The sequence below is a fragment of the Somniosus microcephalus genome, chromosome 16, assembly GCF_052327205.1.
Source record: "Somniosus microcephalus isolate GS21.2 chromosome 16, FLI_Smic_1.0, whole genome shotgun sequence".
In the NCBI taxonomy this organism is placed as follows: domain Eukaryota; kingdom Metazoa; phylum Chordata; class Chondrichthyes; order Squaliformes; family Somniosidae; genus Somniosus; species Somniosus microcephalus.
The window spans coordinates 67,273,601-67,293,906 of NC_141002.1; the positions used below are offsets into that span (position 1 = coordinate 67,273,601).

At 43.0% G+C, this 20,306-nt stretch overlaps 1 protein-coding gene across 5 annotated transcripts in view; it reads right to left on the bottom strand.

Moving 5' to 3' along the window:
• The window catches only part of LOC147106249 (alanine and arginine rich domain containing protein), a 214,608-nt gene that overhangs the window by 167,968 nt on the left and 26,334 nt on the right, over positions 1 to 20,306 (bottom strand). For all 5 annotated transcript variants that reach the window (XM_086009196.1, XM_086009195.1, XM_086009194.1 and 2 more), the window contains exons 5-6: positions 18,815 to 18,952; positions 15,203 to 15,360 (exon numbers count right to left, since the gene is read on the bottom strand). In XM_086009196.1, coding sequence (XP_085865322.1) covers positions 15,203 to 15,360; positions 18,815 to 18,952 — 296 coding nt within the window. The remainder of the gene's footprint in view (positions 1 to 15,202; positions 15,361 to 18,814; positions 18,953 to 20,306) is intronic.

Consider the following 20,306-nt stretch of genomic DNA (forward strand, 5'->3'; position numbering starts at 1 on the left):
ATCTCCCACAACAACTATCCTTCTGGGCTCTACAAGTTAGGTTGACAGGCTCCCACATAACAGCCCATGGGATGGAGTGGGGATTATGAGATGTACAATATGTTCAGCATCTTTGTTTTGAAGAATAGATACCCCAGCAGCAAAAAGCTATCTGTTTGCAATTCAATAGTATTTTACAAATCATACTTGCACCTTATCGAGGGAGGCCTATCCCGAGATCCAGCAGAATTAATATTGAGCTGTACCTCATTTACCAATTACATCTATGCAGTAGCGCTTGTTGAAGTGTTAGTTAATCATAACTGATACCATACAACTGCCTGAAGGTTACCCCGGTATTAGGGAAACCATGAGCAGAATGTTGCTCCATTTCCTATCATGGCCAGTGGTTAGGATGGAAGAATGTAATTAGCCTAGCACCCTTAGGATGCATAAGCTTCTGGTCACAGGACACAACAGCAAAGATGACCTGATATTCCTGGTTAATGTATTTCAACTTATTTTTTACTTTTGCTACAAGCCTTCATTTTTTCTGTACTATATGGCAATGAATGTTACAGTTGCAATTAGTTGCAGAGATGAAAGCAATGCATATTCTAATCATCAAAAGACAAAAAACACATTAGATTTAGTGGCAGTGTGTTAAAATTGCTGCTTTTCTCCAGTCACACAATGGCTGAGCAGTACAGTACATTAAATTCTTGGCAGTGGTTGACACATTCCACATTGCAGGCAGCACATTATTTATAACTATACTTATGTTTATGCCATGTAAAGGATATCATCAGGGCCACTGATTTACAATGACCAAGTCAAATTCCATTTTTATGAAATTATATTTTGAGTTCCTGACCATTCCACAACTCGGGTCTATTATTCTGTGAAAACTACAAATGAGTGACCTTGGTTCTCATATTTGACCCTGAAATCAGCTTCCGTATCCGCAGCATAACTAAGACCGCCTATTTCCACCTCCGTAACATCGCCGTCTCCTCCCTTGCCTCAGCTCATCCGCTGCTGAAACCCTCAACCATGCCTTTGTTACCTCTAGACTTGACTATTACAACGCACTCCTGGCTGGCCTCCCACATTCTACCCTACATAAACTTGAGGTCATCCAAAACTCGGCTGCCCGTGTCCTAACTCTCACCAAGTTCCGTTCACCCATCACCCCTGTGCTCGCTGACCTACATTGGCTCCCGGTTAAGCAGCGCCTCGATTTCAAAATTCTCATCCTTGTTTTCAAATCCCTCCATGGCCTCGCCCCTCCCTATCTCTAATCTCCTTCAGCCCCCACCCCACCACCCCACATATCTGCGCTCCTCTAATTCTGCCATCTTGAGTATCCCGGATTATAAATCGCTCAACCATTGGTGGCCGTGCCTTCTGTTGCCTAGGCCCTAAGCTCTGGAATTCCCCGCCTAAACCTTTCTTTCCTCCTTTAAGACGCTCCTTAAAATCTACCTCTTTGACCAAGCTTTTGGTCACCTGCCCTAATTTCTCCTTATGTGGCTCGGTGTCAATTATTTTTTTTTGTCTTTTAATAGTCCCGTGAAGCACCTTGGGATGTTTTACTATGTTAAAAGGTGCTATATAAATGCAAGTTGTTGTTGCTATTCCATATTATATATTCTATTACCTATCTGTTATTAACTTTTATCCCTCATCAGTTTTAAAGCTGAGAATACTCATGGTATGCAAAATGGGCCAGTTGGTGCTAGATATTTAGGCCCCAAAATTGCTGGGTTGGGGGGTGGGGGTGGGAGGGCGCAAGTTGGCAATTACACCTCTGCAGGGCCAGGAATTTCTGATAAATCTGATGCATTCCGGGGTTCTGCTGCAGAAGCACCTGGTATAAACCCATTCAGTTTCAGGGTGTGCTGAAGAAGTGTCCTCCCTCACAATGGCAGGAAAACGTAAATGACAGTTAGGACAGCCATCACCTGCCCTAAATTCCAGAAATTCTGCCTTTCACTCTCTGAACACTCATTCATACCAAAAAAATTGGTCCCATCAGTCACCAAGAACTCACTGCTTCAAATAAGATGATAGTTTGGCTGTGCTCTTAGATGTTGAAGGGCGAACATCTGGCAACACTGGTGGGGGTGACCATTTACCCATTCCATCATTCACCCTCTCTCCTCAGCAGCTCATAGACACACACTCAAGAGGATACAGGTAGTGTAGATGAGGAATTGACAAGTTCTGAGACACAGAGTACAAGGCGGCAGAGGACGCAGATGTGGAAGTAGTCTGATTTAATTGAGCGGAGGCATAAGACGCATCAGCCTCTGGCTGAAGAGCAAGTGGATGATGACCTCAAGAGTCCTCTGAAAAGAAGAATGCTAGCCGAGCATCAGACATGTAGAAGTTTTGTGCAGACTCTCCAAAGGTGTGCAGCAAATGACTAGGATAGTGGAGGAGTTGGCTGCCCTGTTACGTAGCAGCACTCAACATACTCCAGGGAAGCCTGGTGAAAGTGGCAGCTCCAGGAGCATCTGCAGATCTTCCCCTGCTTCATGTGATCCAAGATCCAGGCAAATCAGTCAACTCAATGTGGAGGCACTGAGTGAACAACTACAGGTCTTGGGAAACCATCTGGAGAGACCATTGTTTCCTCTTCACGTGCTGTTTAATTCCAGATGTTGGCATGTCCTCTACAAGTGGCCTGCCATTATATGCGGTCTTCTGCAGGAGGAATGAATAGCGTTAACTGGCTGCTAGTCTCCAGATCCTGCAGTTACAATCACCTCAGGGTAATATTGGAATGGGCAGTAAATGCTGGCCTTGCCAGCAACGCCCATATCACATGAACGAATAAAATAATGGCAAAGAACTCGAATGTGCAACTTTAACGTGCGTGCATACATTACAGAATGCAAGACACTGGACATGACTGCTGACAAGTGACTTGCTCCTTGCTTCTGGGACAAGGAACATGGCGCTATGTGATATTCCCTAGATAAATAGCTTTAGGACTATGAATCAGAGAATCACATACAGTTAACTACCTTATTATTCATCTGAAAACACCCTTACCGTTGTTAATTTAGAGATCATTCAACGTCCTTCGACACAGCACTGTCCTTCCACTACTTAAACGAATTCCACAGCTTAACAGCTGTGTGTGTGAAGGTTTCTCCTGCCCTTCATTCTCAATCTCTTCCATTTAACCTTGTATTTAGGCCCTTCATTCTTGTCCCCTCAATGATTGGAAACAGTTGCTTCCATCTATCTTGTCCCATCCTTACATAATTTTAAAAACTATTATATTGCTCCATAATTTGCTTTGTTCTAACAAGACCCAACTTTGAGTCTTTCTTCGTATTTATATTTCCTCATACCAGGCAGCATCCATGTGAATCTGTATTGTACACTTTCTAAAACCTCAATATCCTTCCTATATAGTGTGGAGCCCAATAGAGTCACTGAACTCCATCATCAAAATACGATTAAAAAGTCATGCCATAAAAAGACCGGAAAACCCATGTAATAAAAACAAAGTTTGACACAGCCATCATCTCTAATATACCGTGCCTTATGTGGCATAACAATCCTACTATCTAAAACAGCTTATTCTCTGACTCACTGTGGGCAATGCAAAGATGATCCAATAGTAATGTATTAAAAATTGTACTATTGTACACAATTTCTGCTGTTCTGGAGGCACACTTCCTGTGTCACACTTTGATTTGCATACAACACTCATTGCTCAGAAAAACAGAAACTAAGCTGATTGAATCAAATGTTCAAAAGCTTTTTGCCCACCATTTCTCTCAAACGCAAATATCCAGGGGTCAAAATAAAGCTTCTCACATAATATAAACCGAATTATTACATACTTCACACCAATGTACTCAACTATACCTATGCAATTATTTTTCCTTGCTTTCAATATCTTCATTAAATTCCGTCATAGGCAAACTCCCTCTCAAAATGTATATCCTCTCACTTACAGTAAACAGTGCTATGTGATCCAGTTCTTTATAAAAGAGGATCCTCAACTTCGAATTCTAAAAGGATATCCACGTAACACATTTAATATACATACACACAAATGTGCATAAATTGCACTATTTCAATAACACCACAATCTGCTGTACAAGGTTGCAGAACTACAGTAACTAATATGTCATTCGTTGGTCAGTCTTGAACAGCTATTGGGTTAATAATTTCTGCTGGGTGCCACTATCACACTAGTAATTTTGTTTGATAGAAGTCAATTTTGTTTGATAGAAGTCAATATTATTGCACAATTTTTAATAAAGTCATTATTAAAACAGAGGTACATTTGAATATATTTTTTGTTCCATTAGTGGGCTGAATTAAGAATTATGCTCAGCATCACGAGTATGGTTTAAATTGTTTACCATGATTCCTCATGTATTCTGTAACCGCCAGCTTAGTAAATTAAAATCATAAACATTCATTTCAAATACAAATTATATTGATGACGATTCCTGATTCGTTCTAGTGATTTTGCTATGACAACCACCAATATCTGCTCCTCCATTCAGAAATAGGGCTGTCAGTTCTCAATTGAATGATACAGCACAGGAGGTGGTCATTCGGCCTATTGTGCTTATGCTCTCCTTTAGTCCCATTCCCCTGCATAACCCTGCAATTTTTTCCCCTTTCAAGCAATTATCCAATTCCCTTTTGAAATTTATTATTGAATCTGCTTCCACCACCCTTTCAGGCAGTGGATTCCAGATGATAACAACTCACTGCTTAAAAAAAAAAAAATCTCCTCATCTCGCCTCTGGTTCTTTTGCCAGTTACCTTAAATCTGTGTCCTCTGGTTAGTGTCAGCTAAATCTCATCATTCATCAAGAAACTACTCATGAAATAACGCTGGACGGCCAGCTGGTGGCACTGTCCAAGGAGTATAAATACTCGGGCGTGGGCCCAGCTTGCCAGGGACATTTTGTAAGACAAGGAACTAGTGAAGTACAACTAGACCTCCATGTTCTGAAACAAGTTGATTAAAGCCTTGCTTTGTGCTCAAACCAAGTACGTAGTGAGTTTTATTACGTCACTTGCCTCGGAGTCAGAAGGTTGTGGGTTCAAGTCCCACTCCAGGGGCTCGTGTACGTAAAGCTAGGCTGACACTCCAGTGCAGTGCTGAGGGAGTGCTGCACCGTCGGAGGTGCTGTTTTTTGGATGAGATGTTAAACAGAGGCCCCATCTGCGCTCTCAGGTGGATGTAAAAGATCTCAAGGCACTGTTTCGAAGAAGAGCAGGGGAGTTATCCCCGGTGTCCTGGCCCTCAATCCCTCAATCCACATAACAAAAACAGATTATCTGGTCATTATCACATTGCTGTTTGTGGGAGCTTGCTGTGTGCAAATTGGCTGCCGCGTTTCCCCACATTACAACAGTGACTACACTCCAAAAGTACTTCATTGGCTGTAAAGTGCTTCGGTGGTCGTGAAAGGCGCTATATAAATGCAAGTCTTTCTTTTACCAGATCATAACAACTGTGTGTAAAAAGTGTTTTCCTCATGTTGCCTCTGGTTCTTCTGCCAATTATTTAAATCTGTGCCCTCTGGTTACCGACCCTTCTGTCACTGGAAACAGTCTCCTTTATTTACTCCATCAAAACTCATAATTTTGAACACCTCTATTAAATCTCCCCTTAACCTTCTTTGCTCCAAGGAGAACAACCCTAACTTCTCCAGTCTCTCCACATAAGTGAAGTCCCGTATCCATGGTAGTAAATCTCCTCTGCACTGTCCAAGGCCTTGACATCCTTCCTAAAGTGTGGTGCCCAGAATCGAATACAATACTCCAGGCTGAGGCCTAATCAGTGATTTATAAACCGTTTAGCATAACTTCCTTCCTTTTGTATTCTATGCCTCTGATTTTAAAGCCAAGGAGTCTGTACGCTTTAAAAAAAAGCCTTCTCAACTTATCCTGCCACCTTCAAAGATTTGTGTATGTACAACCCCAGGTCTCTGCTCCTGCACCCCCTTTAAAATTGTACCATTTAGTTTATATTGCCTCTCCTCATTCTTTCGACTAAAATGCATTACTTCACACTTCTCCCGGTTAAATTTCATCTGCCATGCATCTGCCCATTTCACCAGTCTGTCTATGGTTATTACTATCCTCCTCACTGTTGACTACATTCCTGAGTTTCATGTCATCTGCAAACTTTGAAATTATGCCCTGTATACCCAAGTCCAGGTCATTCATATATATCAAAAACAGCAGTGGTGCCAATACCAAATCCTGGGGGACACCACTGTATACGCTTCTCTCCATTCTGAAAAACAATTGCTTTCTGTCTCTTAGCCAATTCCGTATCCATGCTGCCACTGCTCCTTTAATCCCATGGGCTTCAATTTTGCCAACATGTTTATTATGGACAAAGGAGCTGAATTCCAGAGGCGAGGCGAGAGTGACTGCCCTTGACATCAAGGCAGCATTGGACCAAGTCCGGCATCAAGGAACCTTGTAAAACTGAAGTCAATGGGAATCAGGGGGAAAACGCTCCACTGGCTGGAGTCATACCTAGCACAAAGGAAGATGGTTGTGGTGGTTGAAGGTCAATCATCACAGCCCCAGGACATCGCTGCAGGAGTTCCTCAGGGCAGTGTCCTAGGCCCAACCATCTTCAGCTGCTTCATCAATGACCTTCCCTCCAGCAGAAGGTCAGAAATGGGGATGTTCGCTGATGACTGCACAGTGTTCAGCGCCATTCACAACTCCTCAGATAATGAAGCAGTCCATGCCCGCATGCAACAAGATCTGGACGATGTTCAGGCTTGGGCTGATAAGTGGCGGGTAACATTCGCGCCACACAAGTGCCAGGCAATGACTATCTCCAACAAGCGAGAGTCTAACCACCGCCCCTTGACATTTAATAGCATTACCATCGCCGAATCCCCCACTATCAATATCCTGGGTGGTCACCATTAACCAGAAACTTAACTGGACCAGCCACATAAATACTGTGGCAACAAGAGCAGGTCAGAGGCTAGGTATTCTGTGGCGAGTGTATCACCTGACTCCCCAAAGCCTTTCCACCATCTACAAGGCAGAAGTAAGGAGTGTGATGGAATACTCTCCACTTGCCTGGAATAATGCAGCTCCAACAACACTCAAGAAGCTCGACACCATCCAGGACAAAGCAGCCTGCTTGACTGGCATCCCATCCACCACCTTAGACATTCACTCCCTCCACCACCGGCGTACCGTGGCTGCAGTGTGTACCATCTACAAGATGCACTGCAGCAACTCGCCAAGGCTTCTTCGGTAGCACCTCCCAAACCCACGACCTCTACAACCTAGAAGGACAAGGGCAGCAGGCACATGGGAGCACCACCACCTCCAAGTTCCCCTCCAAGTCACACACCATTCTGACTTAGAAGTATATCGCCGATCCTTCATCGTCGCTGGGTCAAAATCCTGGAACTCCCTTCCTAACAGCACTGTGGGAGTACCAGCACTTCACGAACTGCAGCGGTTCAAAAAGGCGGCTCACCACCACCTTCTCAAGGGCAATTAGGGATGGGCAATAAATGCTGGCATTGCCTGCGACGCCCTGATCCCATAAACAAATAAAAAAATGTGGTACTTTATCAAAAGCCTTTTGAAAGTCCATATACACAACAATCAACTTCACTACCTTTATCAACTCTCTACGTTACTTCATCAAAGAACTCAATCAAGTTAGTCAAACACAATTTGCATTTAACAAGTCCGTGCTAGCTGACAGTAATCGTGGGTGACTTTAATCTACATATAGACTAGCCAAATCAAATTAGCAATAATACTGTGGAGGATGAATTCCTGGACTGTGTACGAGATGGTTTTTTTTTTTTTTTTTTTTATTATAAAGAGCAGTACATTGAGGAGCCAACTAGGGAACAGGCTATCCTAGATTGGGTATTGTGCAATGAGAAGGGGTTAATTAATAATCTTGTTGTGCGGGGTCCTTTAGGGAAGACTGACCATAACATGATAGACTTCTTCATTCAGATGGAACGTGAAATAGTCCAATCCGAAACTAGGGTCCCAAATCTAAACAAAGGAAATTACAAAGGTATGAGAAGTGAGTTGGCTATGATAGATTGGGGAGCTTCATTAAAAGGCATGATGGTGGATAGGCAATGGCTAACATTTAAGGAACAAATGTATGAATTGCAAGTTATACATTCCTTTCTGGCGCAAAAACACAAAAGGAAACGCGGCCCAACAATGGCTAACAAAAGAAATTAAAGATAGTATTAGATCCAAAGAGGAGTCCTATAAAGTTGCCAGAAAAAGTAGCAAGCCTAAGGATTGGGAGCAGTTTAGAGTTCAGCAAAAAAGGACCAAGAGATTGATTAAGAGGGAAAAAATAGAGTACGAGAGTAAACTTGCAAGGAACATAAAAGCGGACTGTAAAAGCTTCTACAAGTATGTAAAAAGAAAAAGATTAGTGAAGACAAATGTAGGTCCCTTACAGTCAGAAACAGGAGGATTTATAATGGGGAACAAGGAAATGGTTGAGCAATTAAACAAATACTTTTGTTCTGTCTTCAAGGAAGAGGACACAAATAACTTCCCAGAAATGCTAGGGAACCAAGGGTCTAGTGAGAAGGAGGAATTAAAGGAAATTAATATTAGTAAAAAAATAGTGCTGGAGAAATTAATGGGACTGAAAGCAATAAATCCCCAGGGCCTGATAACCTGCATCCCAGAGTACTAAAAGAGGTAGCCATGGAAATAGTGGATGCATTGGTTGTCATCTTCCAAAATTCTATAGATTATGGAACAGTTCCTGCAGATTGGAGGGTGGCAAATGTAACGACACTATTTAAAAAAGGAGAGCGAAAACAGGGAACTACAGATTATAGCCTAACATGAGTAGTAGGGAAAATGCTAGTCTATTATAAAGGATGTGATAACAGGACACTTAGAAAATATCAACGGGATTAGACAAAGTCAACATGGATTTATGAAAGGGAAATCGTGTTTGACAAACCTACTGGAGTTTTTTGAGGATGTAACTGGTAGAATAGATAAGGGAGAACCAGTGGATGTGGTGTATTTGGATTTTCAGCGGGCCTTTGATAAAGTCCCACATAAGAGGTTAGTGTGCAAAATTAAAGCACACGAGATTGGGGGTAATATACTGGCATGAATTGAAAATTGGTTAATAGACAGGAAACAGAGAGTAGGAATAAATGGGGTTTTTTCAGGGTGGCAGGCGGTGACTAGTGGGGTACCGAAGCGATCAATGCTTGGGCCCCAGCTATTCACAATATATATCAATGATTTGAATGAGGGAACCAAATGTAATATTTCCAAGTTTGCTGACGACACAAAACTAGGTGGGATTGTGAGTTGTGAGGAGGATGCAAAGAGGCTTCAGGGCGATTTAGACAAGTTGAGTGAGTGGGAAAATACGTGGCAAATGCAGTATAAAGTGGATAAATGTGAAGTTATCCACTTCGGTAGGAAAAACAGAAAGGCAGAGTATTATTTAAATGGTGATAGGTTGGGAAATGTTGATGTACAAAGGGACCTGGGTGTGCTTGTACACTAATCACTGAAAGCAAACATGCAGGTGCAGCAAGCAGTTAGGAAGGCAAATGGTATGTTGGCCTTCATTGCAAGAGGATTTGAGTACAGGAGCAAGGATGTCTTACTACAGTTATACAGGGCCTTGGTGAGACCACACCTGGAGTACTGTGTGCAGTTCTGGTCTCCTTACCTAAGAAAGGATATACTTGCCATAGAGGGAGTGCAGCGAAGGTTCACCAGACTGATTCCTGGGATGGGAGGACTGTCGTATGAGGAGAGATTGGGTCGACTAGGCCTGTATTCACTAGAGTTTAGAAGAATGAGAGGGGATCTGATTGAAAGGTATAAAATTCTGACAGGGCTAGACAGACTGGAAGCAGGGAGGATGTTTCCCCTAGCTGGGGGGTCTAGAACGAGGGGTCACAGTCTCAAGATACGGGGTAGGACATTTAGGACTGAGATGAGAAATGTCTTCACTCAGAGGGTGGTGAACCTGTGGAATTCTCTACCATAGAAGGCTGTGGAGGCCAAGTCACTGAATATATTTAAGAAGGAGATAGATAGATTTCTAGACACAAAAGGCATCAAGGGGTATGGGGTGAAAGCGGGAATATGGTTTTGAGATAGAGGATCAACCATGATCATATTGAATGGTGGAGCAGGCTCGAAGGGCCGAATGGCCTATTCCTGCTCCTATTTTTCTATGTTCTATGTTTCTATTCATTAACCCATATTTTTCTAAGTGACAATTAATTTTGTCCAGTTTTATTCTTATTGTTTTTCGTAGCGGTTTTTTTACAACTGAATGGCTTGCCAGGCCATTTCAGAAGGCAGTTAAAAAATCAACCGTATTGCTGTGGGTCTGGAGTCACATATAGGCCAGACCAGGTAAGGACGGCAGATTTCCTTCCCTAAAGGACATTAAAGAACCAGATGGGTTTTTACGACAATCCGATAGTTTCATGGTCACCATTACTGATACTGGCTTTTTATTCCAGATTTATTTAATTAACTGAATTTAAATTCCCCAGCTGCCGTGGTGGGATTTGAATTCACGTCTCCGGATCATTAGTCCAGGCCTCTGGATTACTAGTCCAGTAACATAACCACTATACTACCGTTCCCTAAATAAGAATGAAACCGGACGGATCACCAGACATTGACCTTGGCACCAGCTACGGACACGGCAATGGCACACCCAGCCCAGTCGACCCTGCAAAGTCCTCCTCACTAACATCTGGGGACTTGTGCCAAAATTGGGAGAGCTGTCCCACAGACTAGTCAAGCAACAGCCTGACAGTCATACTCACAGAATCATAACTTTCAGCCAATGTCCCAAACTCCTCCATCACCATCCCTGGGTATGACCTGTCCCACCGGCAGGACAGACCCACCAGGGGTGGCGGCACAGTGGTATACAGTCGGGAAGGAGTGGCCCTGGGAGTCCTCAACATTGACCCCGGACCTCATGAAATCTCATGGCTTCAAGTCAAGCACGAGCAAGGAAACCTCCTGCTGATTACCACCAACCGCCCTCCCTCAGCTGATGAATCAGTACTCCTCAATGTTGAACACCACTTGGAAGAAGAACTGAGGGTAGCAAGGGCACAAAATGTACTCTGGGTGGGGGACTTCAATGTCCATCAACAAGAATGGCTCGGTAGCAAAACTACTGACCGAGCTGGCCAAGTCCTGAAGGACACAGCTGCCAATCTAGGCCTACTTGACCTCACCCTCACCAATCTACCTGTCGCAGATGCATCTGTCCATGACAGCATTGGTAGCAGTGACCACCGCACAGTGTTGTGTGGCACTACCACCATGCTAAATGGAATAGATTCAGAACAGATCTAGCAGCTCAAAACTGGGCATCCATGAGGCGTCGTGGACCATCAGCAGCAGCAGAATTGTATTCCATCACAATCTGTAACCTTATGGCCTGGCATATTCCTCACTCGACCATTACCATCAAGCCAGGGTCTGGACCAACCCTAGTTCAATAAGGAGTGTAGAAGAGCATGCCAGGAGAAGCACCAGGCGTTACCTAAAAATGCAGTGCCAACCTGGGAAAGGTGCAACACAGGGCTACATGCATGCTAAAAAGCAGAAGCAGCATGCTACAGACATAGCTAAGCGATCTCACAATCAACAGATCAGATCAAAGCTCTGCAGTCCTGCCACATCCAGTCGTGAATGGTGGTTGACCATTCAACAACTAACGGGAGGAGGAGGCTCCAAGAATATCCCCATCCTCAATGATGGTGGAGCCCAGCACGAGTGCAAAAGACAAAGCTTAAGCGTTTGCAACCACCTTCAGCCAGAAATGCTGAGTGGATGATCCATATCGGCCTCCTCCTGAGGTCCCCACCACCAGAGAAGCCAGTCTTCAGCCAATTCGATTCACTCAACGTGATATCAAGAAACGGCTGAGCGCACTGGATACAGCAAAGGCTGTGGGACCCGACAACATCTCGGCTGTCGTGCTGAAGACTTGCGGTCCAGAACTAGCCGTGCCTCTAGCCAAGCTGTTCCAGTACAGCTAGAACACTGGCATCTATCCGACAATGTGGAAAACTGCCCAGGTATGTCCTGTCCACAAAAAGCAGGACAAATCCAATCCGGCCAATTACCACCCCATCAGTCCACGATCAATCATCAGCAAAGTGATGGAAGGTGTCGTCGACAGTGCTATCAAGCAGAACTTACTGACCAATAACCTGCTAACTGATGCCCAGTTTGGGTTCCGCCAGGACCACTCGGCTCCAGATCTCATTATAGCCTTGGTCCAAACTTGGACAAAAGAGTAATTCCAGAGGTGAGAGGAGAGTGACTGCCCTTGACATCAAGGCAGCATTTGACTGAGTGTGGCATCAAGGAGCTCAAGTAAAAAGCTAAAGTCAATAGGAATCGGGGGGTAAACTCTCCACTGGCTGGAGTCATACCTAGCACAAAGGAAGATGGTTATGGTTGGAAGTCAATCATCACAGCCCCAGGACATTGCTGCAGGAGTTCCTCAAGGCAGTGTCCTAGGCCCAACCATCTTCAGCTGCTTCATCAATGACCTTCCCTCCATCAGAACGTCGGAAGTGGGGATGTTCACTGATGACTGCAGTGTTCAGTGCCATTCGCAACTCCTCAGATAATGAAGCAGTCCATGCCCGCATGCAGCAAGACCTCAACGACAGTCAGGCTTGGGCTGATAAGTGGCAGGTAACATTCGCGTCATACAAGTACCAGGCAATGACCATCTCCAACAAGCGAGCAGCTAACCACCGCCCCTTGACATTCAACGGCAGTACCATCGCCGAATCCCCCACATCATGAATATCCTGGGGGTCACCATTGACGAGAAACTTAACTGGACCAGCCACATAAATACTTTGGCAACAAGAGTATGTCAGAGGCTGGGTATTCTGTGGCAAGTGTCTCACCTCCTGACTCCCCAAAGCCTTTCCACCATCTACAAGGCACAAGTCAGGAGTGTGATGGCATACTCTCCACTTGCCTGGATGAGTGCTGCTCCAACAACACTCAAGAAGCTCGACACCAATCAAGGCAAATCAGCCCGCTTGATTGGCACCCCATCCACCACCTTAAACATTCACTCCCACCACCACTGGCGTACCATAGCTGAAGTGTGTACCATCTACAAGATGCACTGCAGCAGCTCGCCACGGCTTCTTCGGCAGCACCTCCCAAACCCGCGACCTCTACCACCTAGAAGAACAAGGGCAGCAGGCGCATGGGAACACCATCACCTCCAAGTTCCCTTCCAAGTCACACACCATCCTGACTTGGAACTATATCGCCAATCCTTCATCGTCGCTGGGTCAAAATCTTGGAACTCCCTCCCTAACAGCACTGTGGGAGCACCTTCACCACACGGACTGCAGCGGTTCAAGGCGGCGGCTCATCACCACCTTCTCAAGGGCAAGTAGGGATGGACAATAAATGCTGGCCTTGCCAGCGACGCCCAGATCCCATGAACGAATAAAAAATGTTTTTTAAAATTAATTTTGTCTTGGATTATTGTCTCTAAAAGTTTCCCCACCACCAACGTTAGGCTGACTGGCCTGTAATTGCTGGGTTTATCCCTCTCCGCTTTTCTGAATTGGAGTGTAATGTTTGCAATCCTCCAGTCCTCTGGCACCGCTCCTATATGTAAAGAAGATTGGAAGATTGTGACCAGAGCCTCCGCTATCTCCACCCTTAGTTCCCTCAGCAACCAAGGATGCATCCTATCTGACCAGGTGACTTATCTATTTTTAGCACTGCTAACCTTTTAATTACTTCCTCTTTAACTATTTTTATCCTATCCAATTTCTCTACCACCTCCTCCATAACCGACATTGGAAGCATCCTCTTCTTTAGTGAAGACAGATGCAGAGTACTCATTTACGTAGTACCTCAGCCATACCCTCTGTCTCCACAAGATGATCTTTTTGGTCCCTAGTCGGCCCCACTCTTCCTTTGACTACCCTTTTACTATTTATATGTTTATAACAGACTTTTGGGTTCCCTTTTGTTACCTGCTAATCTATTCTCTTTGCCCCTCATTTCTTTTTTCAGTTCTCCTCTGTTTCCATAAAATGTATATTATAAAAATGCAGATATGAGAAGCTATAGTATAAAACTAAGACAATTTGTTATAATCAGGAGGATAGTTATAAGGAAAGTATCCTATTAAAAATACTCTCTTTCCCCTCTACCAACCACCGCCCCCCCCCCCACTTATCAACATAACACTAATAAAGAAGCATGAATATCTCCCAACTAAAATGTTAATATTTTTTTCTCAGAAACATAGAAACCTACTGTTTTAGGTCTTCTCTCGCACCCAGGGAACTAAACTGCAGATGTCAGTTAAAGCACATCAGAATTCTATAGGAAACTGCATTGATCGATATCCTTAAATGATTCAAACTCTAAGTCAGAGGCCATTCAAGCCAGGAAGAGTCGCTAGCAATGGAGTACAAAGTCAGGAGCCATTTGGTATTGATTTTTCCCAGTTCAGGTGCCTTGTGACTAGTATTCTAGTTGATATTGAATGTTGACTCTAGAGAATAAACTGTTAGTTGCCTAAACTGATAAATGGAAGCACAGTATTGTTTCCAATGAGGTCAGATACTCATATGGCTAAACAGTCATTTACTGCCATATACAAAGCTGTTGGTCTGTTGTCAGTAGAAAGTTCAATTTTTCCACAAAGATTCCCATCAAGGCAAACTGTTTTATTGGAAAATTGAGCTTGATCTTGCATAGATCAACTATATTTTCTTTTTAGACATCTCAGACTCATTTTACAGTGATATATTTATAGCATTACAATCAATAAAACTATCAATGGATTGCAGAAATAGTCGAGTCTCTTCCAGCATATGAAAAGATTATACTTATTTTTGTGTTTTCAAAAAGGGGAAAAGAAAATCACTGATCTCAAATATCACCACATTAAAATTATTTTCCACAAACTTTTCAGGTTCTTGCATCAAATCTTCATATTATCTGCATCTACTTTAACACAATTTGATGTACATACCTTTAGAAACCGTTTTCAAACTACATTTAAATTGAAATGTCTATATCCTCAGTACGCTACAGTGCCTAAAATATTATACAATGCAGAAATATTTTCAAAAGATTTCAATATACAGTATGTATTTCTGCATTTCCCCCTCAAACTCACCATCTTTGTCTGTGGCTGGTCCTCCAAGTGCAAAGCCTAATTCAGCAGCATGGTCTGGACTGTTGAACATGGATACCCCTTTCCCCTTGCTTGTTCGATAGTATGGTGACTGATGAAGTTTCTTTTTTGTATCATACTCAGTGATTAGATGAGAACAACTGTACAAAATCAGAATTAAGATGTTACTTACATAAGATTTACCCAAACTAGAAAAAATATATTTGGACAACTGTTTTTTTACCATGGAAATATTATGCTAATTTTTAATAATTTGTAGGCACTGTGTCTTAATATAGAGAGAGAAGAGCAAATTTTCAGCGGTTTCATTCTGAAAGCTTAGAATCAGTGAAGATACAGCACATAAGGCGGCCATTCGGCTATCCAATTAGTTCCACTACCCTGGCCTTTCCCCACAGCCCTGCAATTTTTTCCCCCTTCCAAATATTTATCCAATTTCCTTTTGAAAGTTGTTGGCCTGGATTTTCCACAGCATGCGCAGTCGTAAGTGCCCCGTATGTTCCAGGTTTCCGCATGTGATGTACACGCACGAAAACCCGGAACTTGCGATCTGTCAAGATTCTGCTTGACAGATCGTACGAATCCGAAGGAAATGGACATTCACTGGCGCAGGGTTGGGCTATTACTGCTGCTCAGCGAATACCCACGCAGGCATAAGGCTTTCTTTTACCAGCATAAGGGTTTAAATAAATATTAAAATAAAATTTTAAAAATCATTTAAACATTCAAAAACCTTTAAAATGAGTTTAGGTTATTTTTGGCCCCTTTAAAAACGTTTAAATTTATTTTTCAAAAAATTATATTTTTGTTTTAAATGTTTAATTAAATTGTATTTTAATTAATTTTAAAACATGTGATGATTTATTTTTATTAAGATAGTGTGAAAATTTATTTTTTATGTGATTCCTAATATGCTTATGGGGATTCCGTACATACAGGAAACTTTTTTTTATCCGGCACCGACGGGACCGACGTGGTGCCGGTTCATCAAAAATTCCAGATCACCGAGCGCTATAGTAAAAGATACGAGAGCTGAGAGCTCCGTATAAAGCAACAAACCCTGTTGCTTAGCAACAGGTTCAGAACAATGGCCACAAGTTACAAGCGTCTCTGTAGCTTAGCAACAGCTGCAGCCACACCCTTGCATAGCAACAGATGGAGGAAGGCAAGTAATATGAAGTATGAACCTATTCCTGAATTTTGCCGGTTAACCGAGATTTCCGGTTATTTAGGTGCCGGTAAATCGAAAGTTTCCTGTAAATGGAATCCCCATAAGCATAATGGGAATCCCACTTTGTAATTGGTTGGGCTTACCCACGTGATCCCAGGAATGCTTGCAAACCGCATGCACCCGAGATACGTGGATCTTTACGCAGGCGTACGCCTGCAGGCCCAGTAGCGCGAGTCTTCGTAGGTCCAAGGTCATCAGATAAGTTTGGAGTTTACTTGCGGTTTGGAGGCATTCGCCTGGGGGAAGCCTCCAACCGCAATTGCCGGTCCATTATTGAATCTGCTTCCATCACCCTTTCAGGCAGTGCATTTCAGATCATCATAACTCGGTGTGTAAAAAATGTTTTCCTCATGTCACCTCTGGTTCTTTTGCCAATTATCTAAATCTGTCTCTTCTGGTTACCGACCCTTCTGTCAGTGGAAACAGTTTCTCTTTATTTACTCTTATCAAAACCATTCATGATTTTGAACACCTCTATTAAATTTCCCCATAACCTTCTCCACTCTAAGAACAACCCCAGTTTCTCTAGTCTCTCCACGTAACTGAAGTATTTCATCCCTGGTACCATTCTAATATATCGCCTCTGCACCCTCTCTAAGGCTTTGACATCCTTCTTAAAGTGTGGTGCCTAGAATTGGCCACAATACTCCAGCTGAGGCCTAACCAGTGTTTTATAAAAGGTTTAGCATAACTTCCTGGCTTTTGTATTCTATGCTTTGGTTTATAAAGCCAAGGATCCCATATGCTTTTTTAACAGCCTTCTAAACTTGTCCTGCCATCTTCAAAGACTTGTGTACGTACACCCCCATGTTGCTCTGTTCCTACACCCCCTTTAAAACTGTACCTCTTAGGTTTATATTGCCTCGCTTCATTCTTCCTACCAAAGTTTGTCATCTACAAACTTTGAAATTATACCCTGTATACCCAAATCCAGGTCATTAATATCTTATCCTAACTTCCATATTTGTCCTCTTGTATTTGACCACTTTTACCGAAGTGAACAACTTGGCTCGATTGAGTTTCTCAATCCCCTTCATAATTTAAAAACGTCAATTAAAACACCTCAAACTCTCCTCCCCGCCCCAAAATAAACAAATCCACTACCTTCATAACTTAAAACCCTGATAATAGCAATCAGCTTCACTGAGCACCTCTGTTCGCTCTCAAGGGTAGTAATTACTATGATTACATACAGTACTATGTAAAGGGTCGAGAATCACCTTGTACAACAACGCAACTTTTTGATCAGTACCCTCAGCATTATCCTTACTTACATGTTCACGGAGTGAACTGTAACTATAAAGTTTACAGCAATGCTGATTTTTTTTATTTGGTGACATTACAGTGTACAATTTCTTGCTATCATTCTAGAAATAAACTTATTTTGCAGAGTTCTACACTAATATATTTGCTCTCTCCTGAAGATGACAATTTAGGCTGGGTTATGGTTCCACAAGTGCTGGGAGCCATCCAGTCTCCAACTCAGTTAGCCACTCTTCAACTGCACATCACAGCCAAGCCCAGTCCTGTCCTCACTCGATTTTCAATTTGTGTACTTCCCTTCCTTAGTTCAAGATCACTGGCTAAAATCAGGTCCGACTGGGGATGGGAAACATAAGAGGTAGGCCATTCAGCCCCTCTGTCCTCATAATTTAACCCTTTAAGCCCAGTATAATTCTGGTGAACCTGCGCTGCACCCGCTCCAAGGCTAATATATCCTTCCTGTAATATGGTGTGCAGAACTGAACACAGTACCCCAGATGGAGTCTGACCAAAGCTCTGTAGAATTGAAGCATAACTTCCCCTCTTTCTGTATTCCAGCCACCTTGAGATAAAGGCCAACATTCAATTAGCCTTTTTGATTACTTTTTATACCTATGCACTAACTTTTAGTGATTAGTATACTTAGGTGCCCACATCCTTTAGCTCCTCCACAGTTCCTAGTCTCTCGCCATTAAGAAAATGCTCCAATTTATCTTTCTTGGATCCAAAGCCTCACACTGAACTCCATCTCCCATAGATGTGCCCACTCACATGATATCCACACACATGCACTTTTCAGTAGAGGTTCACTGGATTAAAAATAGCCAGAATCTGGCGGATTCTTTCTCCACACCAACAGCCAAAAGTACTGAGATCAATTGTAGCACACAACTGTTGTCCTGGCTGAGATAAGCTAACCAAGCACTGACCAGGAATTGAGCATTCAGCTTTGCAATCTGTATGTCTCAGTATAAAAATCAGACTGTACCATTACATACTAACCCACCAATGCATTAGTAATACCACTGCCACGCCAAGTGCATTACTGCATCACCTCTAAAGAAAACTAAATGCAAGATATTATACTGTAAAATCCTTACGCATGGTGTCCATTCATAATTGCATGATCTTCAGCTGTCCATCCTTTATCTTCTTTTAAAGAAACATCTGCATTGTAACGTAGAAGTAGCTTAACCAAGTTAATCTGTCCATTACTCGCAGCAATCATCAGGGCAGTTCTAATAGGAACAGAATACAGAAGATTTACAAATAATTGCCCTATGTCATATATGAGTTACAAACTTTTATGGCTGCCACAAACAGCTGACTGACTTAACTTGTTCTCAGGATTGGACTCTTAAATAAATCTGAATGTACAATTCCCTTGAATTCTAATCAGTAACTCATGGAGATAAATTATTTGATACAAGTGTCCATTATGATCCCTTCCCACCTGGTTACAAAGAATTTAAGGCATCTCCTCCTTTTGGAGTGGGATTGTCATCAATGCTGGATTGATTTGATTCGATTTTTTATTACAGCTCTACTGCGAGATGGGCTTTTTTCCTCAGACTCAAAACACCATGTTTGGCATCATGGAGCAAGTCACAAAATCTAGTAATGCTACAGTATTTCAATTTGGCAACAGAGCAACTCACTCCACTGTGGTTGGGCTTGTATCATTGACCATTTGCCATCCTTGGTATAGGATGAAAACTCGATTGGTAGCATTTCCAGCAACCCTAACCTGAATAGCAAAGCAACATCTTTACCCAAGGGCATTTGCAGCAGTTTGGACAGGGAATCCTGAAATCTCTAGCCAAACTGCATAAGATTCACCACAAGCTGAAAGGATGGTGCCCCAACAGGCCTCAACCCCACGCACGTTGACAGTCTGGTTGATCTTTTTAACTTCTAACAATTCCTTAGCAACATAGAAACGTAGAAGATAGGAGTAGGCCATTTGGCCCCTCGAGCCTGCTCCGCCATTCAATGCGATCATGGCTGATCATCCAAGTTCAGTACCCAGTTCCTGCTTTCTCCCCATACCCCTTGATCCCTTTAGCCTTAAGAAATATATCCAACTCCTTCTTGAATATATTTAATGAATTGGCCTCTACTGCCTTCTGTGGTAGAGAATTCCACAGGTTCACCACTCTCTGGCTGAAGAAATTCCTCCTCATTTCTGTCCTAAAAGGCCTACCCCTTATCCTTAGACTGTGACCCCTGGTTCTGGATTCCCCGACCATCGGGAACATCCTCCCTGCATCTAGTCTGTCTAGTCCTGCCAGAATTTTATAAGTTTCAATGAGATCCCCTCTCATTCTTCTAAACTCCAGCGAGTACAAGCCCAATCGACCCAATCTCTCCTCCTACGTCATTCCTGCCATACCAGGTATAAGCCTGGTGAATCTTCTCTGAACTCCTTCCATGGCAAGAATCTCCTTCCTCAGATAAGGCGACCAAAACTGCACACAATACTCAAGGTGTGGTCTCACCAAGGCCCTGTACAACTGCAGCAAGACATCCTTGTTCCTGTACTCAAACCCTCTCGCTACTAAGGCCAACATACTATTTGCCTTCTTAACCGCC